This window comes from Anomaloglossus baeobatrachus, chromosome 8 (assembly GCF_048569485.1).
Source record: "Anomaloglossus baeobatrachus isolate aAnoBae1 chromosome 8, aAnoBae1.hap1, whole genome shotgun sequence".
NCBI lineage: Eukaryota > Metazoa > Chordata > Amphibia > Anura > Aromobatidae > Anomaloglossus > Anomaloglossus baeobatrachus.
This window is the reverse complement of record NC_134360.1, coordinates 84503632-84527759: the sequence shown is the minus strand read 5'-3', so window position 1 is coordinate 84527759 and position 24128 is coordinate 84503632. Positions and strand designations below refer to the sequence as shown.

General features: G+C 44.9%; 1 protein-coding gene across 2 annotated transcripts in view; it reads right to left on the bottom strand.

The window, feature by feature from the left end:
• Positions 1-14410: 14410 nt before the first annotated feature.
• DNAL4 (dynein axonemal light chain 4) overlaps positions 14411-24128 on the bottom strand; it is a 29653-nt gene continuing 19935 nt past the window's right edge. For both annotated transcript variants that reach the window (XM_075320878.1, XM_075320877.1), the window contains one exon: positions 14411-15901. In XM_075320878.1, the coding sequence (XP_075176993.1) occupies positions 15737-15901 (165 nt within the window). In that variant the 3' untranslated portion in view covers positions 14411-15736. The remainder of the gene's footprint in view (positions 15902-24128) is intronic.

The window sequence follows — 24128 nt, the reverse complement described above, 5'->3', positions numbered from 1 at the left end:
ACAGTAAGCTGGGGTCCGAACCTAAGAGGACTGGGCCGTCGATGCCTAGCGTCATGACCAGGCTGTACCAACTCCTCCGGGGCCACAGCGGGGCTACCAGTATAGTTGGGACCCCCTCGTCTCTGATCTTCCTCAGGGCCCTTGCGAGAAGAGGAAGAGGGGGGGGAACGCGTAAGCGAGGCGAAAGGACCATCTGTGGCAGAAAGCGTCTACCCCGAACGCCTCGTCCCGTGGGTTCAGGGAGAAATATGTTGCGACCTTGCGATTCCCTGCCGAGGCAAAGAGGTCCACCTCTGGTGCACCCCACCTTGCCACTAGAGAGCAGAACACCGCCTGATCCAGGCTCCATTCCCCTGGATGAACATCCCGACGACTCAGGAAATCCGCCTGAAGATTTAGGGAGCCCTTCAGATGGACCGCAGAAAGGGAGAGCAGAGATCGTTCTGCCCATTGAAAGATTCGGGAGGATACTGACTTCAGGGCGCCTGAGCGTGTACTGCCCTGATGGCGGAGATGTGCCACTGTTGTGACATTGTCTGAATACACCAGGACGTGAGAGTCCCGGACGAGGTCCTGAGCCGCAAGGAGGGCTTCCCTGACTGCCCTGAGCTCCCTGTAGTTGGAGGATTGGGAGCTGACGTAAGGACTCCAGACCCCTTGAAATGGGGAATTTGCCACCATTGCCCCCCATCCTCGTAGGCTGGCATCTGTGGTCAGTGTAACCAGGGGTTTCTGAGTCCAGGCAACCCCCACCTGCAGGTTGGCGAGACGCAGCCACCAGAGAAGGGATGAGGAGACGGACCCCGAGAGGCGAAACCGTCTGTTCAGGGATGACGGGAGTCTGTCCCAATGTGCCAGGATATGATCCTGGAGACACCGAGAATGGGCCTGAGCCCACCTGACTGAGGGAATGCAGGACGTCATGGAACCCAGAGCTGACATAGCCGCTCGAAGCGTCGGGCGAGCCTGTCTGTGAAGCTTTGATATTTTGGCTAACAGAGTTACCCTGTGGCCCTCTGGGAGAAAAGATGCCTGTCTGTCGGAGTCCAGCAGCACTCCGAGAAACTGCCGAGTGGAGGAGGGGGTTAACTGTGATTTTTTGAGATTGGGAATCCATCCCAGGGACCGAAGGATTCCCAAAGACCTTTCCACATGGCTCCGGAGGGTTGGAGCAGATGGAGCCATGAGAAGAAAGTCGTCCAAATATGGAACCAGACAGATACCCTGCAATCTTATGAAGGCGACCACCTCTGCCATGATCTTGGAAAAGATCCGTGGAGCCGAGGAGATCCCGAAGGGAAGTACATTGAATTGGAAATGAAGTACTACCTCCCCGTGTAGCACCGCAAACCTGAGGTATTGCCTGTGCCCCGGATGGACGGGTACATGGAAGTAGGCGTCTTTCAGATCTATAGAGGCCATCTGGTGGTGTAGACCTATCAGGGGAATAGCTGATTTTACTGACTCCATCTTGAACCGCCGGTACCTGGCCTGACGGTTTAGACGTTTTAAATTGATAATTATTCGGACGTCGCCGGACGGCTTCTTGACAAGGAAGAGGCGGGAGTAGTGTCCTACCCCTTCTTCCTGACTCGGGACTGGGGAAACGACCCCCGAGTGCACTAGCTCTATAATCTTTGTGTACAACAGAGCCTGTGAAACCTGCGACGCCAGAGCAGTGACTTGGAGACCCGGACGAGGGGGGGAGAGGAATTCTATGAGGAGACCTTCCGAGATGATCTTCAGAACCCATTGGCAAGTGGTTATGGACTGCCACTGGGGAAGAAACGCTGAGAGTCGTCCCCCCACCCGGGCCGAGTCACTGTTTGTCCTGCTGAGGACGTTGCTGATGGGGAGGGATGAGGATGTTTCTCCCTCTACCTTTGGGATAGCTCCACCTGCCTGCCTTCCCTTTCCCTCTGGGCTGGGAGGCCTGAGGCATCGAGGGACGAAAGGACCGCTTCCTGTTAGGTCTAGGATCGGGCAAGGCCTTACGATCGGTCGCCTTATCCAGAATATCATCCAGGGCAGGCCCAAACACTAAATCCCCTTTAAACGGAAGGGAGCAAAGCCTCATTTTGGAGGTGGAGTCTCCGCTCCAGGCCTTAAGCCAGAGGGCACGTCGGGCAGAGTTAGAAAGAACCGAGGTCCTGGCCGCCAGGCGGACAGATTCCACCGAGGTATCTGCCAGAAAACAGGTAGCCTTCCTAATTAGGGACCTGGATACACAGGTGGAGGCAATGTTAGCTTGAATAGAAGAAGACGATGCCTCCCAGGATCGCTTCATCAGGCCCTCTACCTTCCTATTCATCTGATCCTTCAGTTGGGAAGTATCTTCAAAGGGAAGAGCCGTTTGCTTAGCTACCCTAGCCACCTGAACGTCTACTCTTGGGACCTCCCAATGTAATCCAGAAGGTTCCAGAGGAAACCGGCGTCTAAGGTCACTCCGTACCCGCCTCTCAGGAAATTCCCATTCCTGAGAGACAATATCCAAAACATTGGCATGAACTGGGAATCCCAACTGTTTGACTGACTTCAGGCCAGCAAACATTTCGTCCTGGATTGAGGGAAAGAGACTGCACTTCCTCTAATCCCATAGTGCTCCGAACTGCCCCAATAAGATCCCCCAACTCTTCTGAGAGAAACAGAAAGGACTGGTCAGACCCCCCAGAGGGAAATCCTTCATCAGGACCCTCAGAGGTAGAATCAGCGTCCTCCTGATCAGATGGGGTCGACTGGAGTCTCCTCTTTTTTGGAGGAGAGGGTCCAGGAGCAGGGCCAGGAGCAGGGCCAGGAGCAGGGCCAGGAGCAGGAAGGGAGGCCAGAGAGGCCCTAATCTCCTGTTTCATCATGGACCGCAACTCGTCTATCAGGGACGGTTGTTCGGCCCTAATAATCTGGTCCATACATTGCTGGCAAAGCTTTTTATCCCATACTGCAGGGAGCTTCTTTATACAGATAGGACATTTTTTAATTTTTTCCACTCTGTCAGGTCTATCAGGCTTATCGGACTTGTCAGCTTTTTCTGACTTCTCAGGCTTCTCTGACTTTTCATTTTTGTCAGTTTTCTTGGTGGCCTTGTCCTCCTAGAAAACACAGACCAGAGAGCCATAAATCATCTGATGAGACCTATGTCCAAGGGACCATTCCCCTCCATACTTACAGTAGGAGGGGGCACACTGGGTTCTGCAGATGCAGCTGCAGCGGAAGACATGACAGGGAGCACGGTTGCTTACCATGATCTGATGTCTTCGTGGCAGCCCTTATGCAAAAGGGCCTGCCCCCCCAGTGACGGTGAACGTTCCCCGCCTCCCGCATCCGGTCCTGGACAGGCCGTGTCACCATCGGCGTGTCCTCCACGCTGCCTCCGCAAACCGGAAGCGCTCGACCGGAAGTCCGCAAGACCGGAAGTCCCGCCCCCGGGAGCACTTCCGGATCGCTCCGGCAGCGTGCATGCAGGAAGCGGCCGGCGGCTCAGGGAGGACGCCGGCCGGGGAGCTCAACAGCCTGCATCACCCCTAAGGAGGTTCCGGAAGGCTGGAGCAGCGGTCCCCCACAGCGTGAGGGAACAGCAAGGGAGGAGCGGTGAAGGCCCGACCGATGCTGTCCGGCTTAAGGTAACAGGGGAAGAAAAAAAAAAATATAATGTAGTTCGCCGGCCACCACAGCATAGGAGAAAAATAAAAACCTCTCCATGCCCCATGGGGACAGGAAAGACACTGGCTGTGGGAGGTGGGAGGGTCCTTTTTAAACCTCTTGAACTTCCTGTCCCAATTAGGGAGTGGAGAGACAACCTCCTATGCTGTCGTGGAAGGGACTAGAGAAAAAGTGGAACATTCTGCAATGGCCAAGTCAATCACCAGATCTTTACCCAATTGAGCATGCATTTCACTTGCTCAAATCCAGACTTAAGACGGAAAGACCCACAAACAAGCAAGACCTGAAGGCTGCGGCTGTAAAGGCCTGGCAAAGCATTAAGAAGGAGGAAACCCAGCGTTTGGTGATGTCCATGGGTTCCAGACTTAGGGCAGTGATTGCCTCCAAAGGATTCGCAACAAAATATTGAAAATAATTTTTTTTTTTTGGGTTTGGTTTATTTGTAAAATTACTTTTGACCTCCTAAAATGTGGAGAGTTTGTAAAGAAATGTGTACAATTCCTACAATTTCTATCAGATATTTTTGTTCAAACCTTCAAATTAAACGTTACAATCTGCACTTGAATTCTGTTGTCGAGATTTCATTTCAAATCCAATGTGGTGGCATGCAGAGCCCAACTCGCGAAAATTGTGTCACTGTCCAAATATTTCTGGACCTAACTGTATGTGCTTTTTTTATACGTACCAGAATCACTGACATACGCAGACACATTATAATCAATGGGTCTGCTCACACATCAGTGATTTTTCACTGAATATGTCTCCGTGCAGCGTACAACCGTGTCCGTGATTCTGCACGGAGACAAGTCAGTTTTTTTCTGGCATCACTGATGACCGACGGACCACACTATTGTGTGATCCGTGTGTGATCCCTGAAATACGTACCAGAAAAACACTGACATATCAAATAATAAACATTTTCAACTCACCTTTCCAGCGACGTGCTGTGCAGCCTCCGCTCTCTGCAGCTCCTGCCCGGCTCATGAATATTCATGAAAGCAGGAACAGCAGACCCGGAAGTAGCTGCAGAGAGCGGTGGGCGGACGCTGCAGAACCGAGGAGTTCAGCACCATGGACAGCAGGAGCGAAGGCAGATGAGTAATGTCCATTTGCAATCACGGATCACGGATTGCACATGGACAACCCACGTGTGCCGTGAATCACGGGACACGGAGGGACATGTGCGTGTTTTACACGTTAGTGAAGAATGTCAGTGTTTTTCACTGACGTGTGAAGGGGGCCTAATGTGTAGGTGTCTCAATACTTTTGAATTAAAGTCGGACATTTTTTCCATTTTCTTAATCCACGAGCATGTTCTGTTAAATAGACTGTCTGCAGCGGTCCTGTGTTGTAGTCGTGATACCACTTCAGCTGTATGAAAAAGAACTAATGAGCACCGGTAGAGGCAGCACTGGAGCAGCAGGGATAAGGTAAGTCTAATTATACAGTGTGTCCACCCATATCCTGTCTACCGCCTTTAACTTGAGAATGGCGGCAGCTAGAAGTGATGTCTAGATATAGTAAAGTAGCCATGCGCTACACAATGAAACCACCTATAGCGCCACCTGATGGAAAACAACGGAGTTAGCATTTTTATCTCGAAAACGGAACGAGATAGAGAAAAAAAGTGAATTACAAAGTTGTAGGGCATCATCAATTCAATACGAATCGACACCTTGCATACAGAAATGCTAAGATATGAAACCCATGACCCCCCCCCCCCCAAAAACATTGAATGCTGGTCATGCATATGGCGCTCATTTAACTTTGATGCTCAAAGTGGCCACCGTCAGCTGCAATGCACATCTGGACTCTGGACAGCATACTGTATCTTGCTGCACGTTGTGCAATATGGTACAGTAGGTGACACGTTTGCACAAGCATCTGTGATACGTCGTCGTAGGTCCTGCAATGTTGGTGGAGGGGTCGCATACACCTGCTGTTTGATGTGACCTCACAGAAATAAGTCCAATGGGGTCAGGTCAGGTGAGTATAGAGGCCACTCCACGCAGCCACCATACCCAATGACTTGTAGGAAGGTCTCCATGAGGTATTGCTTCACGTCCGCAGCCTTTACATGTTCTAATCATAGTATTTCTGTATTCAAGGTGTCGATTCATATTGAATTGATGATGCCCTACAACTTTGTTAATTCACTTTTTTTCTCTATCTTGTTCCGTATTCGAAATAAAAATGCTAACTCTGTTGCTTTCCATCAGGTGGCGCTATAGGTGGTTTCATTGCGTAGTGCATGGCTACTTTACTATACCTAGACACCACTTATATGCCTATAGCTGCCGCCGTTCTCAAGTTAATGGCGGTGGACAGGATGGAATACAGATTGAAAGCAGACAACCTGTTTATTTGCAAAATTTGAGTGTTTTTTTTGTTTACTATACAATTAAATAACCAGTTTAAGTGGAAAAATGAAGATGTATTGAAACAATATATTTTCTAATTCTATCAATAAAAATTAATATTTTGGCTCTGGATCTGGCATTACACATTTTTTTTTCATATGTGAAAAATAGACAGTTTTTTCTTTCTTCGTGCTGGATCCATTTTTGGTCTGTGTGTAAGTATTTACAATCCTTGTCACTTCTGTTTTGTTTTCTTGAAGGGAACATGTCACATGGAAAAATGCTATTAACCTGCAGATATGGGGTTAATTTGTAGATTAATAGGATTCTGAACCCACCCAGCGCCTGCACATTGAACTCTGCTGCTGGGAGGAAATTACTTTTATTCCTCCCGGCAGCATTCAGGTTTTGGTCACGGGGGCGACTCTAGCGTGGGTTCAGTCATCGCTCTGTGTATGGAGAGTAGTGGTTGTAACCGCACCCCCGCACTGACCGACAGCTTTCTCTAATGCTGTGACTGTCAGTCAATGTGGAGGGCGTGGTTACAGCCACTACTCTCCATACACAGAGCAGTGACTCAACCCACGCCAGCGCCGCCCCGTGACTGACACCAGAGCACTGCCGGGAGGATTAAAGTTAATTTCTACCCAACAGTGTGGTTCAATGCTATTAATCTGTGGATTAACCTCATATCTGATGTGCACACCTCTTCATGAATGTGCAGTATCTGACGAGTGGTGCGTGCCACACGAGAAATTGAACTCCAGTCAGTTACTGGAGTGAGATTTCTTGTATACAGAACACCACAGCTTGTCAAGAATCAGATGAGCTGTGGTATCCCAGCTCTGCTCTACCATTTAGGGAGAAACTGGAGTGAAAACACCAAAAGACGCAGAATTTAGGAGTAACAGGTAAAGCCCACGGCTACAGGCCATAGCGCCCATTTGTGGGCTTATCTTGGCTGTATATCAAAATATGGGAGCTGGTATTCTCAGGCAGGGGAGACCCATGTCTATTGCTCCCCCAGCCTAAAAATAGCAGCTTGCAGCTGCCCAGGATTGTCGCATCCATTAGATGTGACAGTCCAGAAACTTTACGTGGCTCTTCCCGATATAAGATACCCCCATTGCTAATCTGTAAGTAAAGGAAATAAAACCCAAACAACAAAAAATCCTTTACTTGAAATTAAATACAAAGAAAACCCTCTTTCACCACTTTATTAACCTAAAATACACCCCTGCAGGGCCGACATAATCCCCACGAGATCCCACGACAATTCCAGCTTTGCTACATATCTGAAGTTACAGAGCGCGATCATGGAACATGACCGCCCACTGCGGACTTCAGGCAGAGACTGTCCTATCCCCCTATCCCTTCTAACACCATTTTTTATTGCTGGATTCTGGTCTTAGATGGGGAACGGCATCTGGCCTGGAACCAGATTTGTTTTTTTTTTAAAAAAATCAGGTTGGACCCGCCAGTCCCGATTATCTGTGAGTCCGCGCATCACTAGTTAGGAGAAGGGCCAGAAAGGAGACTCCGGTCTCTCCACCATCAGGTGTATCCCTGAGGTTAGGAATACTATAGGGCTCCCTAGCTTGAGGGACAGCCTAGGAGCCCTGGTTCCCCGCTTTCCCATAGTCATCATGACACACACATTTTGATCATCATGTTATCAGACATTTTCAGTTTTGAAACTAATTACTTATCGACGAGAGATCAATGTATACATTTTTCATGTGTGGTGCATATCTTTTTATACAGCTAGGTTACCATACTGGCAAAATATTACATTATTATTAAAAAATCCTGCACTGCAAAATGTAAGCAAAACTAATCTATTTAAGGGTGTATTCACATCTCAGACATGTATGGTATATCCAGTGTTCACTGATAAATTACCGTTTGCAATCCTTGCCATTGCCTACAGAGTAGAAATATAATAGAAAATCAGTAAGAGTGAAAGTGGTTAAAATGGTACAAAAATGTTTTCAGGTCACGCTGACACCAGCAACAGGGGCAGCAATACTTTGTTCAAACAACCATGGCCAGATAAAAGGCATGTCTGCAAACAGTACAAGCGTTACTCAGGTCAGCATGACCAATCCGCAGTCCATCCTACCAAAGAATCAAATTCAGTGAAATGTATTTCGATTTATTTCTGTTCATAAACTGCTGTGAAAAATATTTTACTGATTTTACCTACTTTTGTATATTGGTCACAAGTTCTTAAAAAAAGTATTATAAGAGAAACCTGAGTAATCCCAAAATACTTACCAATATGGCTCCATTCACACATTTGTGTTTTAAATAGCACACAATTTGCAGACAAAGCTCGTCAATTCTAACGATTAGCTCTGCATTTTTAATATGCCATACACGGATGCCATCTGTGCTGCATATGTGTGTTGTCGTGATAAAATATGCATCTGTGAATTCAATATACACTACTCACAGAAAGTTAGGGATATTTGGCTTTCAAGTGAAATTTATGGAAAACGTGAAAAATGCCCGCTATAGGGAAATTTTATCAAGAAAGTAGGGCATTTAAGTAGAACCATGCAATGGTGATTTCATAATCTCAAACAATTTATTGAAACAAAAGCCAACAATACTGGTGAGTATACCCCACAAAAATGTCAGTGTCAAAATGCCTTGTCATGTGGCCTTGAGGATTAACTACAGTTGACAACAATGTCTCCTGCTGTTCAACAATGGAGTTATTGCCTGTCGAATCATGGCATCCCACTCTTCTTGAAAAGCCTCCCTAAGGTCATGGAGGTTCAGAGTCTAGGTACATCTAGGTACAGAGTTACGAGTCTCTAGACGGCGAGTTGGCTGATCCCATAGGTTTTCTATGGGAATCAGGTCTGGAGAAAGTGCAGGCCACTCCATTTGAGGTAGCCCAGTCTCCAGCAGTCGTTCCCTAATGATGCAACCTCGATGAGCTGGAGTGTTGTAGTCCATAAACATTAAATTAGGCCTGTGTTGTTCATGCAGAGGCAAAATAATTGGATTAATGAAGTTATTTAAGTAGTAGGAGCTCGTGATTGTACTATTCACAAATCGTAGGGCCATTCTGTACTGACTACACACACCTGCCTACAATGTAACACCACCACCACCAAAGGCTCGTCTGGTAAGAACAGTGACTCATGCATAGCGCTCTCATTGACGTCTCCCAATATCATTGGCAGCCATTATTTCTGCACATAGTGAATCGATTTTCATCAGTTAACAGCACTGAGGCCACTAGTCCCTCGTCCAGCATAGATGATGCCTGTACCTGAAGGTATGGTCAGGTACCCTTGCAGGTCGTCTAGCACACAGACCATGCTGATGTAAACGGTTTTGAATGGTCTGACGTGACACTTGACATAACACACCTTCCCTTAAATGTGCCTGTAGTTGTGTCGTATACATCATCTAGTTCTGAAGGGCATTGTTCACAACGAAGCAGCGGTCATCAATGGAGATGTGGCCAAAGGATGTCCACTTCTTAGTCTTTCTGTGATGCTTCCAGTCTCTCTTTATCTCTGTTGCAACCTGCTGATGACACTCTGTGACACTGTAAGCTCAGTGGCCACTTCTGTCTCACAACATACCGCTTGAAGCCTCACAATGACGAGCTACTGTTGATCAATTATTAGGTGTAATCATGATGAGGAGGGCTGTATAAATACCAATTCTAATTGAACCCCGAAATTTATTGGGTGATTCATGGATTAAATACCTATTGTAAATGTTGCCATTAAGCTCCTTGTAAGATAACAGCAAGTTGTGCACAAAGTACTGAAACATTGAACAGTTGGACATGTGCATTCAAAGGTTTAGAGAAGATCACATTAAGTTCACCAGAAAAGGTTGAGTGCATTGTAAGATCATTTTGAAACTTAACCAGAAAGACAAATATCCCTAACTTTTTGTGAGTAGTGTAACCCCCATGAAAAAACAATTTCTATAATACCCTATTTTTCCGAAAATAAGCCCTCCCTCGAAAATAAGCCCTAGCTTGAGTTTTAGGGATTTCTGGAGTAGCCTTTAAATATAAGCCCTACTCCAAAAATAAGCCCTGTCTAGTCAGTGCCTCCAGCACGGTTATGTCACGTGATGCTAGGTTATGTCACTAACATCATGGAAACATAACCTAATGCTGGAGGCACTGGAATAGGCATAATGTATCTCCTAAATCATCCTGCCGCTTCCTGACACCATGGCAGGGTAAAATCTGCTCACCCGCTCCTGAATCCCACCTCCTGAGTGTTGTCACCTAGTTCCCGCCTCCTGGCTGCTACTGCGCAATGATGTTTGCTTGTTTGTTGTGAATGTCATCCGAGGGGGTGATTGTTTGGAGCTCTCTCTGGTGGTCAGGACTGGAGGTGAAGCTGACTGTAACTCAACAGGTGTGTGAGCTAATTGGGAGTTTGGGAAGCCCAATTAAATACAGATCAGCCTGGGCTATATAGAATAGCAGTGTCTGCTGGCTGGGGCCGGTGATAGATGTTTATTCTCAGGCTCTGAATTTGCTTGGAGTTTGTCATTCCATTTATCCTGTGCCTGAACTATTCCAGATAAGTTGCAAGTTCTTTGCTTTATTGCCTGATCCACATCAAAGGGTGTTTGTTTCATTTTATTTTGCTTAAAGTCTGTTTTCTTGCAGGAGAGGAATTGTCTTTCTGTTTTGATGAGCATGGGGGTTCCCCCTATGCATGTCCCACTGCAACAAAAGGGAGACTCTCCCTGTTCTATTTGATTATTTGCATTTTTGTATTTCTTGTGTTTTTTTGGCATTTTGTTTCTCCCATTATTTACAAAAGTACCTGATATAGTGGAGGAGAGTCCATGTGATCTCAGTATTTTTTATCAGGAGATTGGTATTTTCCCGCAGTGTTTTTGCACTAACCAAAATCAGTTATCTGTCCTGTTCTATCTAGGACGTTGAGCCTCGCCTTTGCTACTCTATATTTCCTATCTGTGTACTGTGTTTTCTTACATCACCATTGGCTTTATATGTTGGGGGCTTGCTATTCCTTTGGGGACTACTCTGACGCAAGATAGGTTTCCTCATTTCTATATGTGAGGTGTAGTAAGCTCTCCAGCTGTGGCGAGGCGTCTAGGTGTGTTTCGGAACGCTCCACGGCTACTTCTAGTGTGGTCTGACAGATAGGGGATTGCGGTCAGCTCAGATTCCAACTACTCTTGTGTTTTTTCTGCTGATGGAATTTTTGTGATCGTCCACGATGACCAGATCATAACAGTTGCTGTTCCTGAGTCCTGCCTCCTGAATGCTGCCTGCTGGGTCTCACCTCCTGACCACTCCTGCGCTATGGTGTGCGTTTGGCTGCGGCTCCAGGGTCCCACCTCCTGCCTCCCGAGTGCCGCTTCTTGGATCCCACATCCTGGCCAACCCTACTCATTTCCAAAGAAGAGTGCCACGTGTGACATCACAACCACCGTTCCAGAGTCCCACTCAAGACTCCTTCTTTCTGCCCCCCCTTCAATCTGAAGCTGGCCAGACACCTTCAAGGTAAATTGAAGCATAAATGTGATTGTTGTTCATTGAAAGAAAGAAAGAAAAAAAGCCCTCCCCCAAAAATAAACCCTAGCCCTTTTTCGGAAACGAAAATATAAGACCCTCGTCTTATTTTTGGAAAAACACAGTATTAAGGTGTACCCATAAGATTGAGGATCACTTACTGATCCCTGATGGTGCAACCGCTGGATACTCCTGTAATCTGGGCCCTGGAACTGAACTCTGCATAGCTAAAATTGAATACAGGGGAGGTGCACATGCTGAACCTGTCATTGTCTATGAGTCTGCTGGATATAGCTATATGATGTGCGGAGATCGAGCATGAACAACTCTGGGATATGCAAAGCCTATTGAATTTACCAGTTTTGATGATCGCAAAGGGTCCCAGTAGTCGGACCCCAGTGATCAGAAAGTTAATGTGGTTACTATTCTTTGAGAATAACCATTTCAGGAGTTGCCAAAAGTCGTAAAAAAAAAAAGTCTCCTATTTAATTCTCCCAAAAAAGCACTACTGCTGTCCATGGGCATTATGGTAGTGCAGCTTCTTTTTATTCATCTGGACCAGAGATGTAATAATCTCATCCCTTAGTTTGTTCTCTTGCATTTGAGTCCCCAAATGTCAGGAACCAGGACCCAGATATTATGATATCTGTAACCCTTCACCGCCTAATGCGAAAATTGTAGGAGACATTTTTGCATCCATGAATAGAAATGTGATTGATAAGTGTCTTCATGATACAGGACCCCTCTGGCCCAATTTTCAGAGAAGAGCTGGCCGCATGTGAATTTGAGCTAATGCGCAGCATATATACTGTATATGAAAATCAGCACCTCTCAGAGTACAGATGTAGGTGAACGGAGTTTGGTATACAAGACATATGTTGCCACTGTTATGATAAAGTTAATAAAAAATGAGAAAAATATTAAAATTTGAATCCCCAATTTTTCACATTTATAAATAAAATAAAAAAAAAAACAAAACATGTTTTGTACTGCCGAATCCGTAAAAATCCATGCTATCTAAATCTAAAATGTATTATTCCATACGGTAGTGTCATGCAATTTTCGGCTCTGCACACACTTACTTGCACCGCATCATCAGACTCTGTTCACAACACAGAGTCTGACAAGCAACCTGAGGCTTCTAAATTGTTCAGCCAGAGCCGAGCATCGGCTGGTTCAGGTTCACTGGTCTTCAGCTCTGCAGGAGTTAATTTCTGTGGACTTTGTGAGCAGGACCTAAGAGCTCAGGTTGCTAATTGCCACGTGCAGCTGTCTCCTCCCTATTTAATGTAATTAAGGCATTCCCGAACTTGAAAGTGATGCAAGTTTATTTAATGTGCATGAAGAAACGTTTTCGGTCCACTACGAATCTTCCTCAGTTGTACATTAGTGGAGTGGACTGGAGGCAAAGGATGGCGTGAGGCACGGTATCCACTCCTGCATGCTGGCGGTCCCCATGCAGCGGTGGATACCGCACCTCACGCCATCCTATGCCTCCAGTCCACTCCACCAATGTGCAACTGAGGAAGATCCGTAGTGGACCGAAAACATGTCTTCATGCACATTAAATAAACTTGCATCACTTTCAAGTTCGGGAGTGCCTTGTGTAATTACATTGTACGGCTTTGGAACCTGAAGAGCACCCCTATTTCTCTTGATATCCCTACAAGGAAGTGCCATTTCTTCTTTCTACGTCCTCCCTATTTAAAGCACGGCTTTCTTCCTGTATGTGTCTATGATAGTTTCAGCGATACCGGTCTTGGTGGTTATCCTGTTAATGGTGATCCATGTTGTGCTTTTGAGTGGTGCGAGCATTCTCCTGTTGTGCGTTACTTTGACCCCAGTATACATATTGTCTCTACTGTATGTTTTGAGTGCTGTGTGTATGAGTTACCGTTCTCCCTTGTCCGTGTCGTTTTATGGGGGTTTTCCCTTGGTGTTTTCCGGCTTGCCCCAAGGTTGTGGGAGAGGGAGAGCAAGATCAGGTATCAGACAAGAGTTAGAATCACGCTGGGGGCTTGAACCTGGCTACCATCTAGCCCACCTCCGAGATAAGGGACAGTGCAGGGTCTCAAGTCTGAGGGCCAGCCTATGAGACTCTGTCCTGTCATTTCGAACCTCGTGACTGGTAGATGACACAAAGAATAAAAAACAAAAAAACAAAATAGCAATTGCAAAGTTTTGCTAGTTGTACCTACCTGAAAAATGCAATAAAAAAAGGAGCAAAACATTGCATGGATCCTCAAATGGTATAACTAAAATTGCCAGCTCACCACCAGAAAAAATAAAGAAAAAACTTTCATTCACATAGCTCTGACTAGAAAAATAAAAATTTTATGGGTTTTATAAAATGGCGACATCAATTAAAATAACTATAACTAATGATTTTAGAAAACCCTGAAAGTTTTGTTTTGCCGTAATCATATTAACCTGTAATATTGAGTTATCAGATCATTTTAGAATTCACAATAATTGTAAAAAAAAATAAATAAAATAATATAAAGGTAGGAGGAACGGGAGGGGTAGATTTTTCCCCACCATTTCACAGCACTTGGATATTTTTTTTTTCCAGTTTTTCACTGCGTTATTTGGTAAAATAAAAGATGCCATTTATATTCATCCTATAAAAAAAGCCCTCATACAGCTATGTCGACAACAAACTAAAAAAGGATCAGGCTCCTGGAAGAGAGAAAACAAAATTGCGAAAATGAAAATTGGACGCTGCGGGATGCAGTTGAAAGCAAAATTTTAAAAATTCCATTTTCAGCTAAAATATTTTAGAAAATCCTGCAAAAATCTACACATGAGACCATACCCTTGGGCGTGAATGAATACATATGTATGCGCAAGCAAAATCTTCTTGTAAAAAAATCCAAGGAAGTTTATTAATGACAAGTAGAGTAAACAGTTTTATAACCAGAGGTAACATAAAAAACAGCATACTTGAAGTTCCAACAGAGTATAAAATCCTTCCGAGAAACATGGCTTCACGTTTCTACCACTGAACAAGAGGAATTAAGGACTGGTAGCTGGCAGGCTTCTCTGTGGTATCCTAATCTCCTGATCTATTATTTATGGCTTGTGGATAGTTATGATGCGGTGACTACGTCAAGTGGACAACAGGGAGGTGAGGGGGAATGAGATAGAAGGAAGAATTGGAAATTCATATATGATCATATGCAGTAAGAAGGAATGAAGTCAAGAGAAAATATATTGCACAAATATATATATCTATCTATTTATGTGTGTATACATGCCACTCAGGTGAACGCAACTATGATGAATAGAGAAACCCAGCTGATCAATCAAGATATTTCTGCACGCCAAATAGCTAACCTAGACAATACGTAACTGGTACACAATTCCGAAACCTCACCGCTTGTCACATCTATTACACGTGAAATGCAAATAAACTGACCGCCATCAAATATTAGCACAATGCTCCCTACTCCGAGATCAGACGCTTTTCTCCTACACGTGCTGGTGCTCTATAAATGTCTGGATGATGGGTCTACTGTGCCGTTTAAGAATTAATAACAAAATACGAGATGTGATGAAATATTACATTTATGTCAAGAGTATTCTCCAAGGGAGGCTGGTAAGACGGCTCGTTAAGAGGAGAGGATAGAAGTGACTCATACATGACAGAATGTGTGAGATTGAGAATTACAAGGGGGCAGAGTGTCAAGGAAATAGATAATGAAAGAGAAATGTTCTTGTAATACTTGTAAGGAAACGAAAATGAGGAATGAGAGTGACCATAAAATATATTTGGGAAACCAGAGCTGCGGTGCCAGTTGGACGGTAAAACCCTGTGCATACATTATTACTGGTTACAAAAGCCTCTGAGGGTCAGGGGTCCGGAAAAAAGTGTTTGACAGCTGTTCCTGTTCTTCATTTGGTGTCATTGATTGTTGAAAAGCTATGTAGCGTCTAATTAGGAACGTATTGCAAGAGTCGATCTATTCCCCTTCTTGTAGAGTTAAAAACAATCCAAGCTGTAGGTGCCTGCATATCTATTGCAAACCCTTTTGATTCCCAATGGGTCAAGAGGTGACTCCCAGACACCTCAAAAGATAGCAGAGAGCCCGGCTGGAGACTCTTTCCTGAGCGAGGCCTTGTAGCAGCACATCCTGAGTAGAAGGTAAGAAGTGGAAGGAGGGGGCAACCTGGACAAGGTCCCTCAGGAGCACTTCCACACACAGATAGCCAAGCTGCCCCCAAAAAACATGTATAGAAGGTTCTTGACTTCATGAGTGATCTCAAAACCAAAGCCTTCCCCAATCACTACGTGCCATGAGGATCCAAACTTCTTGTCCATTGTCTCTTTTATCATCTTCGCCGCACTCTGAAAAAAGAAAGATTAACCATTTCAGAATATTGTAAGCCTCAGCTAATGTCCGTTTAAAGAGATAGAATTTTTTGCTTTAATCCACCATCATTTAAGATTTCGGCTAACGGTCAGTGAATAACATTCTTATTTATATGAAGGTTTCTTTGCATAGATCCAGTGATGGTTACAAATTAGTTTTCGGAGGCTGGGGGTCTCACAAAGTGGTCAGCGCGTGGCTAATATGAGGCTGAACAGTGCCTGTAATTCGGATGCTACATAAAAGATGGAGCTGTATTTTTAGTTCAGTACAAATTTCTTGCTTAATCTCAATGACTGCACGGTTTTGCAGAAACCAGAATAATTAAACAGGTTTTCCACTACTGTAACTCCTTTCCTTTATCTTAACTCTTCCTAACTAACACTTCCTAATATACTTCTGCTATCTACTCTGCTCCTGTAAGCTTATTTTTCAGAGGCTCATAAATACCTTTACTGTAGCTTTGATCCTTCCAGCTGCCAACCGGATTCAGACCAACTGAGCAGGGTACGTCACTGGTGGGGGCTGAGAGGAGAGAGAAGTGTGACCTGGGCACGTGTGCCCAAACTACTGTCTCTCAGTCAGAGGCAGCCCCCCCTCACCAGTGATGTGCCCTGCTCAGTTGGTCTGATTCCGGTCTGCAGTTGAAAGGATCAAAATGACAAAAACAAAAAGGTATTTACAAGCCTCTTAACCCCTTAAGGACGAAGCCAGTTTTGTACTTAATGACCAGGCCATTTTTTGCAATTCTGACCAGTGTCACTTTATGAGGTCATAACTCTGGAACGCTTCAACGGATCCCGGTGATTCTGACATTGTTTTTTCGTGACATATTGTACTTCATGATAGTTATAAATTTAGAACAATATTTTTTGCTTTTATTTGTGAAAAAAATCGGAAATTTGATGAAAATTTTGAAAATTTTGCAATTTTCAAACTTTTAATTTTTATGCCCTTAACCCAGAGAGTTATGTCACACAAAACAGTTAATAAATAACATTTCCCACATGTCTACTTTACATTAGCGCAATTTCTGAAACAAAATGTTTTGGGGTTAGGAAGTTAGAAGGGGTCAAAGTTCATCAGCAATTTCCCATTTTTTCAACAAAATTCACAAAACCATTTTCTTAGGGACCACATCACATTTGAAGTGACTTTGAGAGGCCTAAGTGACAGAAAATACCTAAAAGTGACACCATTCTCAAAACAGCACGCCTCAAAGTACTCAAAACCACATCCAAGAAGTTTATTAACCCTTCAGGTGCTTCACAGGAACTAAAGCAAAGTGGAATGAAAAAAAGCAAAAAATAAAATTTTACCTAAAATATTGCTGTACCCCAAATTTATTCACTTTTAGAAGAAATAACACAACAAAATGAACCCCAAAACTTGTTACCCACTTTCTTATGAACGCGCCAATACCCCACATGTGGTCAGAAACCTTTGTTTGGACAAATGGGAGGGCTCGGAACAGAAGGAGCAATATTTGAATTTTGGAAAGCAAATTTGGCTGAAATAGATTGCGGGCACCATGTTGCATTTACATGTCCGCCAAGGTACCTAAACAGCAGAAACCCCTTACAAGTGACACCATTTTGGAAACTAGACCCCTTAAGGCTTCTATCTAGGGGTATAGTGAGCATTTTGGATCCACAGGTACTTCACAGATTTTGATAACGTTACGTTGTCACATTGAAAATTTTCATTTTTTTCTCAAAAATGTTGCTTTAGCATCAATTTTTTCACTTTTTCAAGAGGTAATTCCAAAAATGTGACCCCAATGTTTGTTACCCACTTTTTTATGAGCGCGGTGATACCTCACTTGTGGTCTGAAACCTTTGTTTGGAGAAATGGGAGGGCTTGGAACGGAAGGAGCAATATTTGAATTTTGGAAAGGAAATTTGGCTGAAATAGATTGCGGGCACCATGTTGCATTTACATGTCCGCCAAGGTACCTAAACAGCAGAAACCCCTTACAAGTGACACCATTTTGGAAACTAGACCCCTTAAGGCTTCTATCTAGGGGTATAGTGAGCATTTTGGATCCACAGGTACTTCACAGATTTTGATAACGTTACGTTGTCACATTGAAAATTTTCATTTTTTTCTCAAAAATGTTGCTTTAGCATCAATTTTTTCACTTTTTCAAGAGGTAATTCCAAAAATGTGACCCCAATGTTTGTTACCCACTTTTTTATGAGCGCGGTGATACCTCACTTGTGGTCTGAAACCTTTGTTTGGAGAAATGGGAGGGCTTGGAACGGAAGGAGCAATATTTGAATTTTGGAAAGGAAATTTGGCTGAAAAAGATTGCGGGCACCATGTCGCATTTGGAGGACCCCTAAGGTACGTAAACAGCAAAAAAACACCACAAGTGACCCCATATTGGAAACTAGGCCCCTCAAGGAATTTATCTTGATGTTTGGTGAGTACCCTGAACCCCCAGGTGCTTTACAGAAGTTTATAACGTTGAGCCATGAAAATAAAAAATAAAAAAATTGTTACTTCAACCAGGTAGCTTTTTTTTTCACAAGGGTAACAGGAAAAAAATCAAATAATAGAAAAATAATAAAAAAATAGATTGCGGGCACCATGTTGCATTTACATGTCCGCCAAGGTACCTAAACAGCAGAAACCCCTTACAAGTGACACCATTTTGGAAACTAGACCCCTTAAGGCTTCTATCTAGGGGTATAGTGAGCATTTTGGATCCACAGGTACTTCACAGATTTTGATAACGTTACGTTGTCACATTGAAAATTTTCATTTTTTTCTCAAAAATGTTGCTTTAGCATCAATTTTTTCACTTTTTCAAGAGGTAATTCCAAAAATGTGACCCCAATGTTTGTTACCCACTTTTTTATGAGCGCGGTGATACCTCACTTGTGGTCTGAAACCTTTGTTTGGAGAAATGGGAGGGCTTGGAACGGAAGGAGCAATATTTGAATTTTGGAAAGGAAATTTGGCTGAAAAAGATTGCGGGCACCATGTCGCATTTGGAGGACCCCTAAGGTACGTAAACAGCAAAAAAACACCACAAGTGACCCCATATTGGAAACTAGGCCCCTCAAGGAATTTATCTTGATGTTTGGTGAGTACCCTGAACCCCCAGGTGCTTTACAGAAGTTTATAACGTTGAGCCATGAAAATAAAAAAATAAAATTTTACCACAAAATTGTTACTTCAACCAGGTAGCTTTTTTTTTCACAAGGGTAACAGGAAAAAAATCACCATGAAATTTATTGCGCAATTTCTCCTGAGTTTGTTGATATCTTGTATGTGGTGGAAATCAACTGTTTGGGCACACTACAGGGCTCAGAAGAGAAGGAGTGCAATTTGACTGCAAAATTGGCTGGAATCAATAGCGGACGCCATGTTGCATTAGGAGAACCCCTGAGGTGCCTAAGCAGTGGAGGTCCCCCACAAGTGACCCCATTCTGGAAATAAGACCCCTCAAGGCTTTAATCTAGGTGTATATTGAGCATTTTGAATCCACGAATACTTCATAGAATTTGATAAGCTTAGGTTGCCATATTGAAATTTTCATTTTTTTCACAAAAATGTTGATTTAGCGACACATTTTTCACTTTTTCAAGAGGCAACAACAAAACGTGTACCCCACAGGTTGTTATCTAATTTCTTGTGAGCGCAGGGATACCACACATGTGGCCAAAAACCTTTGTTTGGATAAATGGGAGGGCTTGGAATGGAAGGAGCACCATTTGAATTTTGGAAAAGTTGAAGTAAATTGCGCGCACCATGTCACATTAGCAGGGCCCCTTGGGCACCTATACATCAGAAACCCCCCACAAGTGACCTCATTTTGGAAACTGGACCCCTCAAGGATTTTATTCAGGAGTATAGTAAACATTTTGAATCCACAGGTACTTCACAAAACTGTTGCTGTAGCAAAAAATTTCTCACTGTTAAGGGGGCTTTACACGCTGCGACATCGCTAATGCGGAGTCGTTAGGGTCACGGAATTGGTGACGCACATCCGGCCGCATTAGCGATGTTGCTGCGTGTGACACCGATGAGCGATTTTGCATCTTTGCAAAAACGTGCAAAATCGCTCATCGGTGACATGGGGGTCCATTCTCGATTATCGTTACTGCAGCAGTAACGATGTAGTTCGTCGCTCCTGCGGCAGCACACATCGCTATGTATGACGCCGCAGGAACGAGGAAGCTCCCCTTACCTGCCTCCCGGCCGCTATGAGGAAGGAAGGAGGTGGGCGGGATGTTCCGGCCACTCATCTCCGCCCCTCCGCTTCTATTGGGCGGCCGCTCAGTGACGTCACTGTGACGCCACACGGACCGCCCCCTTAGAAAGGAGGCGGTTTGCCGGTCACAGCGACGTCGCCGGGCAGGTAAGTATGTGTGACGCATCTGCGCGATGTTGTGCGGCACGGGCAGCGATTGCCCGTGTCGCACAACAGATGGGGGCGGGTACCCACGCTAGCGATATCGGGACCGATATCGCAGCGTGTAAAGTAGCCTTTAGGCTATGTGGCCATGATCCAGCGACACGGCGTCTAGTACCCAGTGTCAGCCTCCTGCAGAAATGTGAGTGTTGTCCACGGGAGAACGCAGCTGCCCATGCCCACGATTTGGGTTCAGGCTGCTGTGGACTTTAGTTCTATTCTACCTGCAAAGAACACTCATCTCCGCAGCATAAATTGACATCCTGAGGCTCGGGAAGCTGCGCCACAGGTCGATTTATGCTGCGGAGAAAAGAAACACAGTGGGCACGGGATTTCTAAAAATCCTGCCACTGTGCTTCTACTGCACAACGCAGCGTTATGGACGCAGGGAAAACTCTGCGCCCAAAACGTTGCAAACCCTGATTGTGGGCACACAGCGTAAAATGCTACAATGGATGAATGGATAGATGTCAAACATATATAACGTCCCACCCCCCTGCATATTCTAAGCTGGCGCCCTTTAGTGCCTTTCATGTGACACTAAAGGATGCCTAGCCTTGTATTTAGCCCAAAAAAAAAAAAGAATTAAAATAAATGACGTGGGGTCCCCCCTATTTTTGATAGCCAGCTAGGGTAAAGCAGACAGCTGTAGCCTGCAAACCACAGCTGACAGCTTCATCTTGTCTGGTGATCAATTTGGAGGGCTCCCCAAGCTGTTTTTTTTTTTTAATTATTTATAAATAAATAATTAAAAAAAAAAAACAAACGTGGGGTCCCCCCAAATTAGATCACCAGCCAAGGTGAAGCTGACAGCTGGGGTCTGGTATTCTCAGGATGGGAAGAGCCATGGTTATTGGACTCTTCCCAGCCTAAAAATAGCAGGCCGCAGCCGCCCCAGAAGTGGCGCATCCATTAGATGCGCCAATTCTGGCGCTTCGCCCCAGCTCATCCCGCGCCCTGGTGCGTTGGCTAACGGGGTAATGAATGGGGTTGATACCAGGTGTGTAATGTCACCTGGCATCAAGCCCAGCAATTAGTTATGTCACGGCGTCTATCAGATACCCGACATAACTAATTGACAGTAATAAAAAAAAAATTGACAACAAAAAAAAATTTATTTGAAAAAACACTCCCCCAAACATTCCCTGATTGACCAATTTATTGAAAAGAAAAAAAAAAATCCACAATAATCCATTTGGATGTCCCACGTCGCCTCTGGACCTTCTAGAATATGGGGGACACGTTCAGGGAACGTATCCCCCATTTTCTAGGAGGGCAGACCCTCCATTTGAGGAGAGTGGGTGCAAAGAATCTGCACCCACTCTCCCCGGGTCACAGCTGCAGAGTGCGAGCAGCCAGCACAGCTCTCTGAACACAGGAAGCTGTCAGCCGCGCTCGGCACATGTGACCGGCAACTGCTGTGAAGGAGCCGGAGGAGGGGGTCGCGGGGGATCAGAGCTGCGACAGGTATGTATGACACCGGGGGACACCGGGGAACACCAGGGGGGGGTAGGGGGGATCCCGGCAGGGCCTGGGGAGCAGGTTTCTGTCGTATGTGTTATGGCACATACGACAGAAACCATAGGAACAGTGGAAATGCGGCCGGCGCGCTGCTGTGATCGCCGGTGCGCGCGGCCATCTTGGATTTTCGGGAGGGGGTTGGGGGTCGGGGGGGGCACTTTGGGGACACCGGGGGACCGGAGGGAACCGGGAAAAAGATTTATCTCCCATCTGGCATGTTTGATCATGCCAGATGGGAGATAAATCATTTTTTACCGGCGCGGTCATTTACTATAACTTGATGATCGGTATACGGTGTATACCGGTCATCACGTGACTGGGGACCGGAAAAACCGGCCCGAATCATGATCTCCAGGGTCTCAGCTACCCCCGGCAGCTGAGACCCCGGAAATTTTCTGACTCTGGGGGGCGCTAGACCCTTTTTTCCGACCGCCGTTAAAAAGCGGCGGATCGGAAAAAGTACCCTTATTTACCGCCGTTAAAAGGCGTATCGGCGGTCGTAAAGGGGTTAAGAGATAAGCTTACAGGAGCAGAGTAGATAGCAGAAGCATATTAGGAAAGTGTTAGTTAGAAAGGGTTAGGCTATAAGAAAGGGGATCACATTAGTAGTAAAAAACCTCTTTAAAATTAACAAAGTGAAAATAAAAACTAAAATTGAAAGATCAATTATTTTATGAACTTTTAATAATACAGAATTGTACTGGGGCTTAAGCCACTTTGTGGGATCCTAGCCTCATGCACTTAAACGGAATCGGTCAGCAGATTTTAGCTATGGAATTTGAGAGCCTCAAGGTGTAGGGGCAGAGATTCTGACTCCAAAGATGTCTTACTTACTGGACTGATTGGTACAGTTTTGCTAAAATTTCTGTTTTCTCTGTTGTAGATGTAGCAGAGGTAAAACTTTTAAGCTGTGTATAACACTACCCACACCCCTGACTGGCAGCTTCCTGTGTAAACTGTGTGTTGTGAGCAAGCTTCCATTTAGTGATGGGGGCGGGGTTACACTGATTAGCTCATCTAGCATGCACATAAGACCAAGTCCTGTAGTGATAAGCTCCTGCTCATAAAACTCTGAAACAACAGCCCGTAGGCTAAAAGTAACACATCTTTGGAAGCAAAGGTCTCAACGCTTTCAGCAAGCTGCTCTCAGATTAAATAGCAAAAACCTGCTGACACAATCACTTTAAATATGACCTATCACCAATCTGTAGCTGGGCTTTTTATTTGCCAAGATAATGGACAGCCACAGATTGATAATTTTAGTAATTAACATCTTTTTATAAAATACAAGTGCCCTAATGGTTCTCTAAAAGACCCAATTTATTAGCAAAAGTTAAGGGAGCATTTACAGGTTGTGGGATAGCAGTGAAAGCGCATGTTATTGCTAGATATCGTACTTTAAGCAAGCTCTACTACATCCTTTACTGCTCTAATGATGTAATTCAGCAACTGACCGTAAAGGTTGTAGCAGAGCTGGTTAGCTTAAAATGTGAGAACTTGCACTTTCAGTGCAAAAAAAGGGACACAAAAGGGTTGTAGGATTTGTCACTGCAGGCCAGGGTCAAACAACCCAGATGTTCAAAACCAAAATTTTGCTTGGAAGTTTGGTCTTTTTGGGGAACATTTGAGACTCTTACCATTGTTTTATTAAGAAGGGCAGTCACAGACTGGTGATCGGTACTGTTTAACACTAAAACTACTGAGGTAGCTATTTTGACTACTTTGCACCATGTATTTCTATATAGGTGTCACGAGTCCAGTAGTTCTAGTGTTAAAGGAAACCTGTCAGGTGCAATATACACCCAGAACCACGAGCAGTTCTGAGTGCAAATCGCTAATCCCTGCCTAACAGTCCCAGCAGTATAAAGAGATCTTTAGGAAAAATATTTCTAAAGATGCTTTATGATATGCTAATGAGCGCAGAGACTGGTCACAAGGGCGTTGGTTCCTGCGCTCATTCCGCCCTCTTAACAGGTTAGCACGCTCACAGGGGCGTGCTAACATGCTATTCAATGCCCACTGCCCGTCATCTTCACCAGCAGTGACGCATGTACCTGTCCGTTGCTACAGCCTCAGACGCCAGGCACTGCGCATGATCAGGTCACTGCACTTCTGGTCATGCGCACTATGAAGCTGGATGCATGCGTTCCGGCTTCAGAGAGGTCTAGTGCACATGACAGGAAGTGCCAGGGACTTTTAATCATGCGCACTGCTTCTCTATGTGAGATAAGCAAATAATTGACCGGCTCGACGAGTTTCCC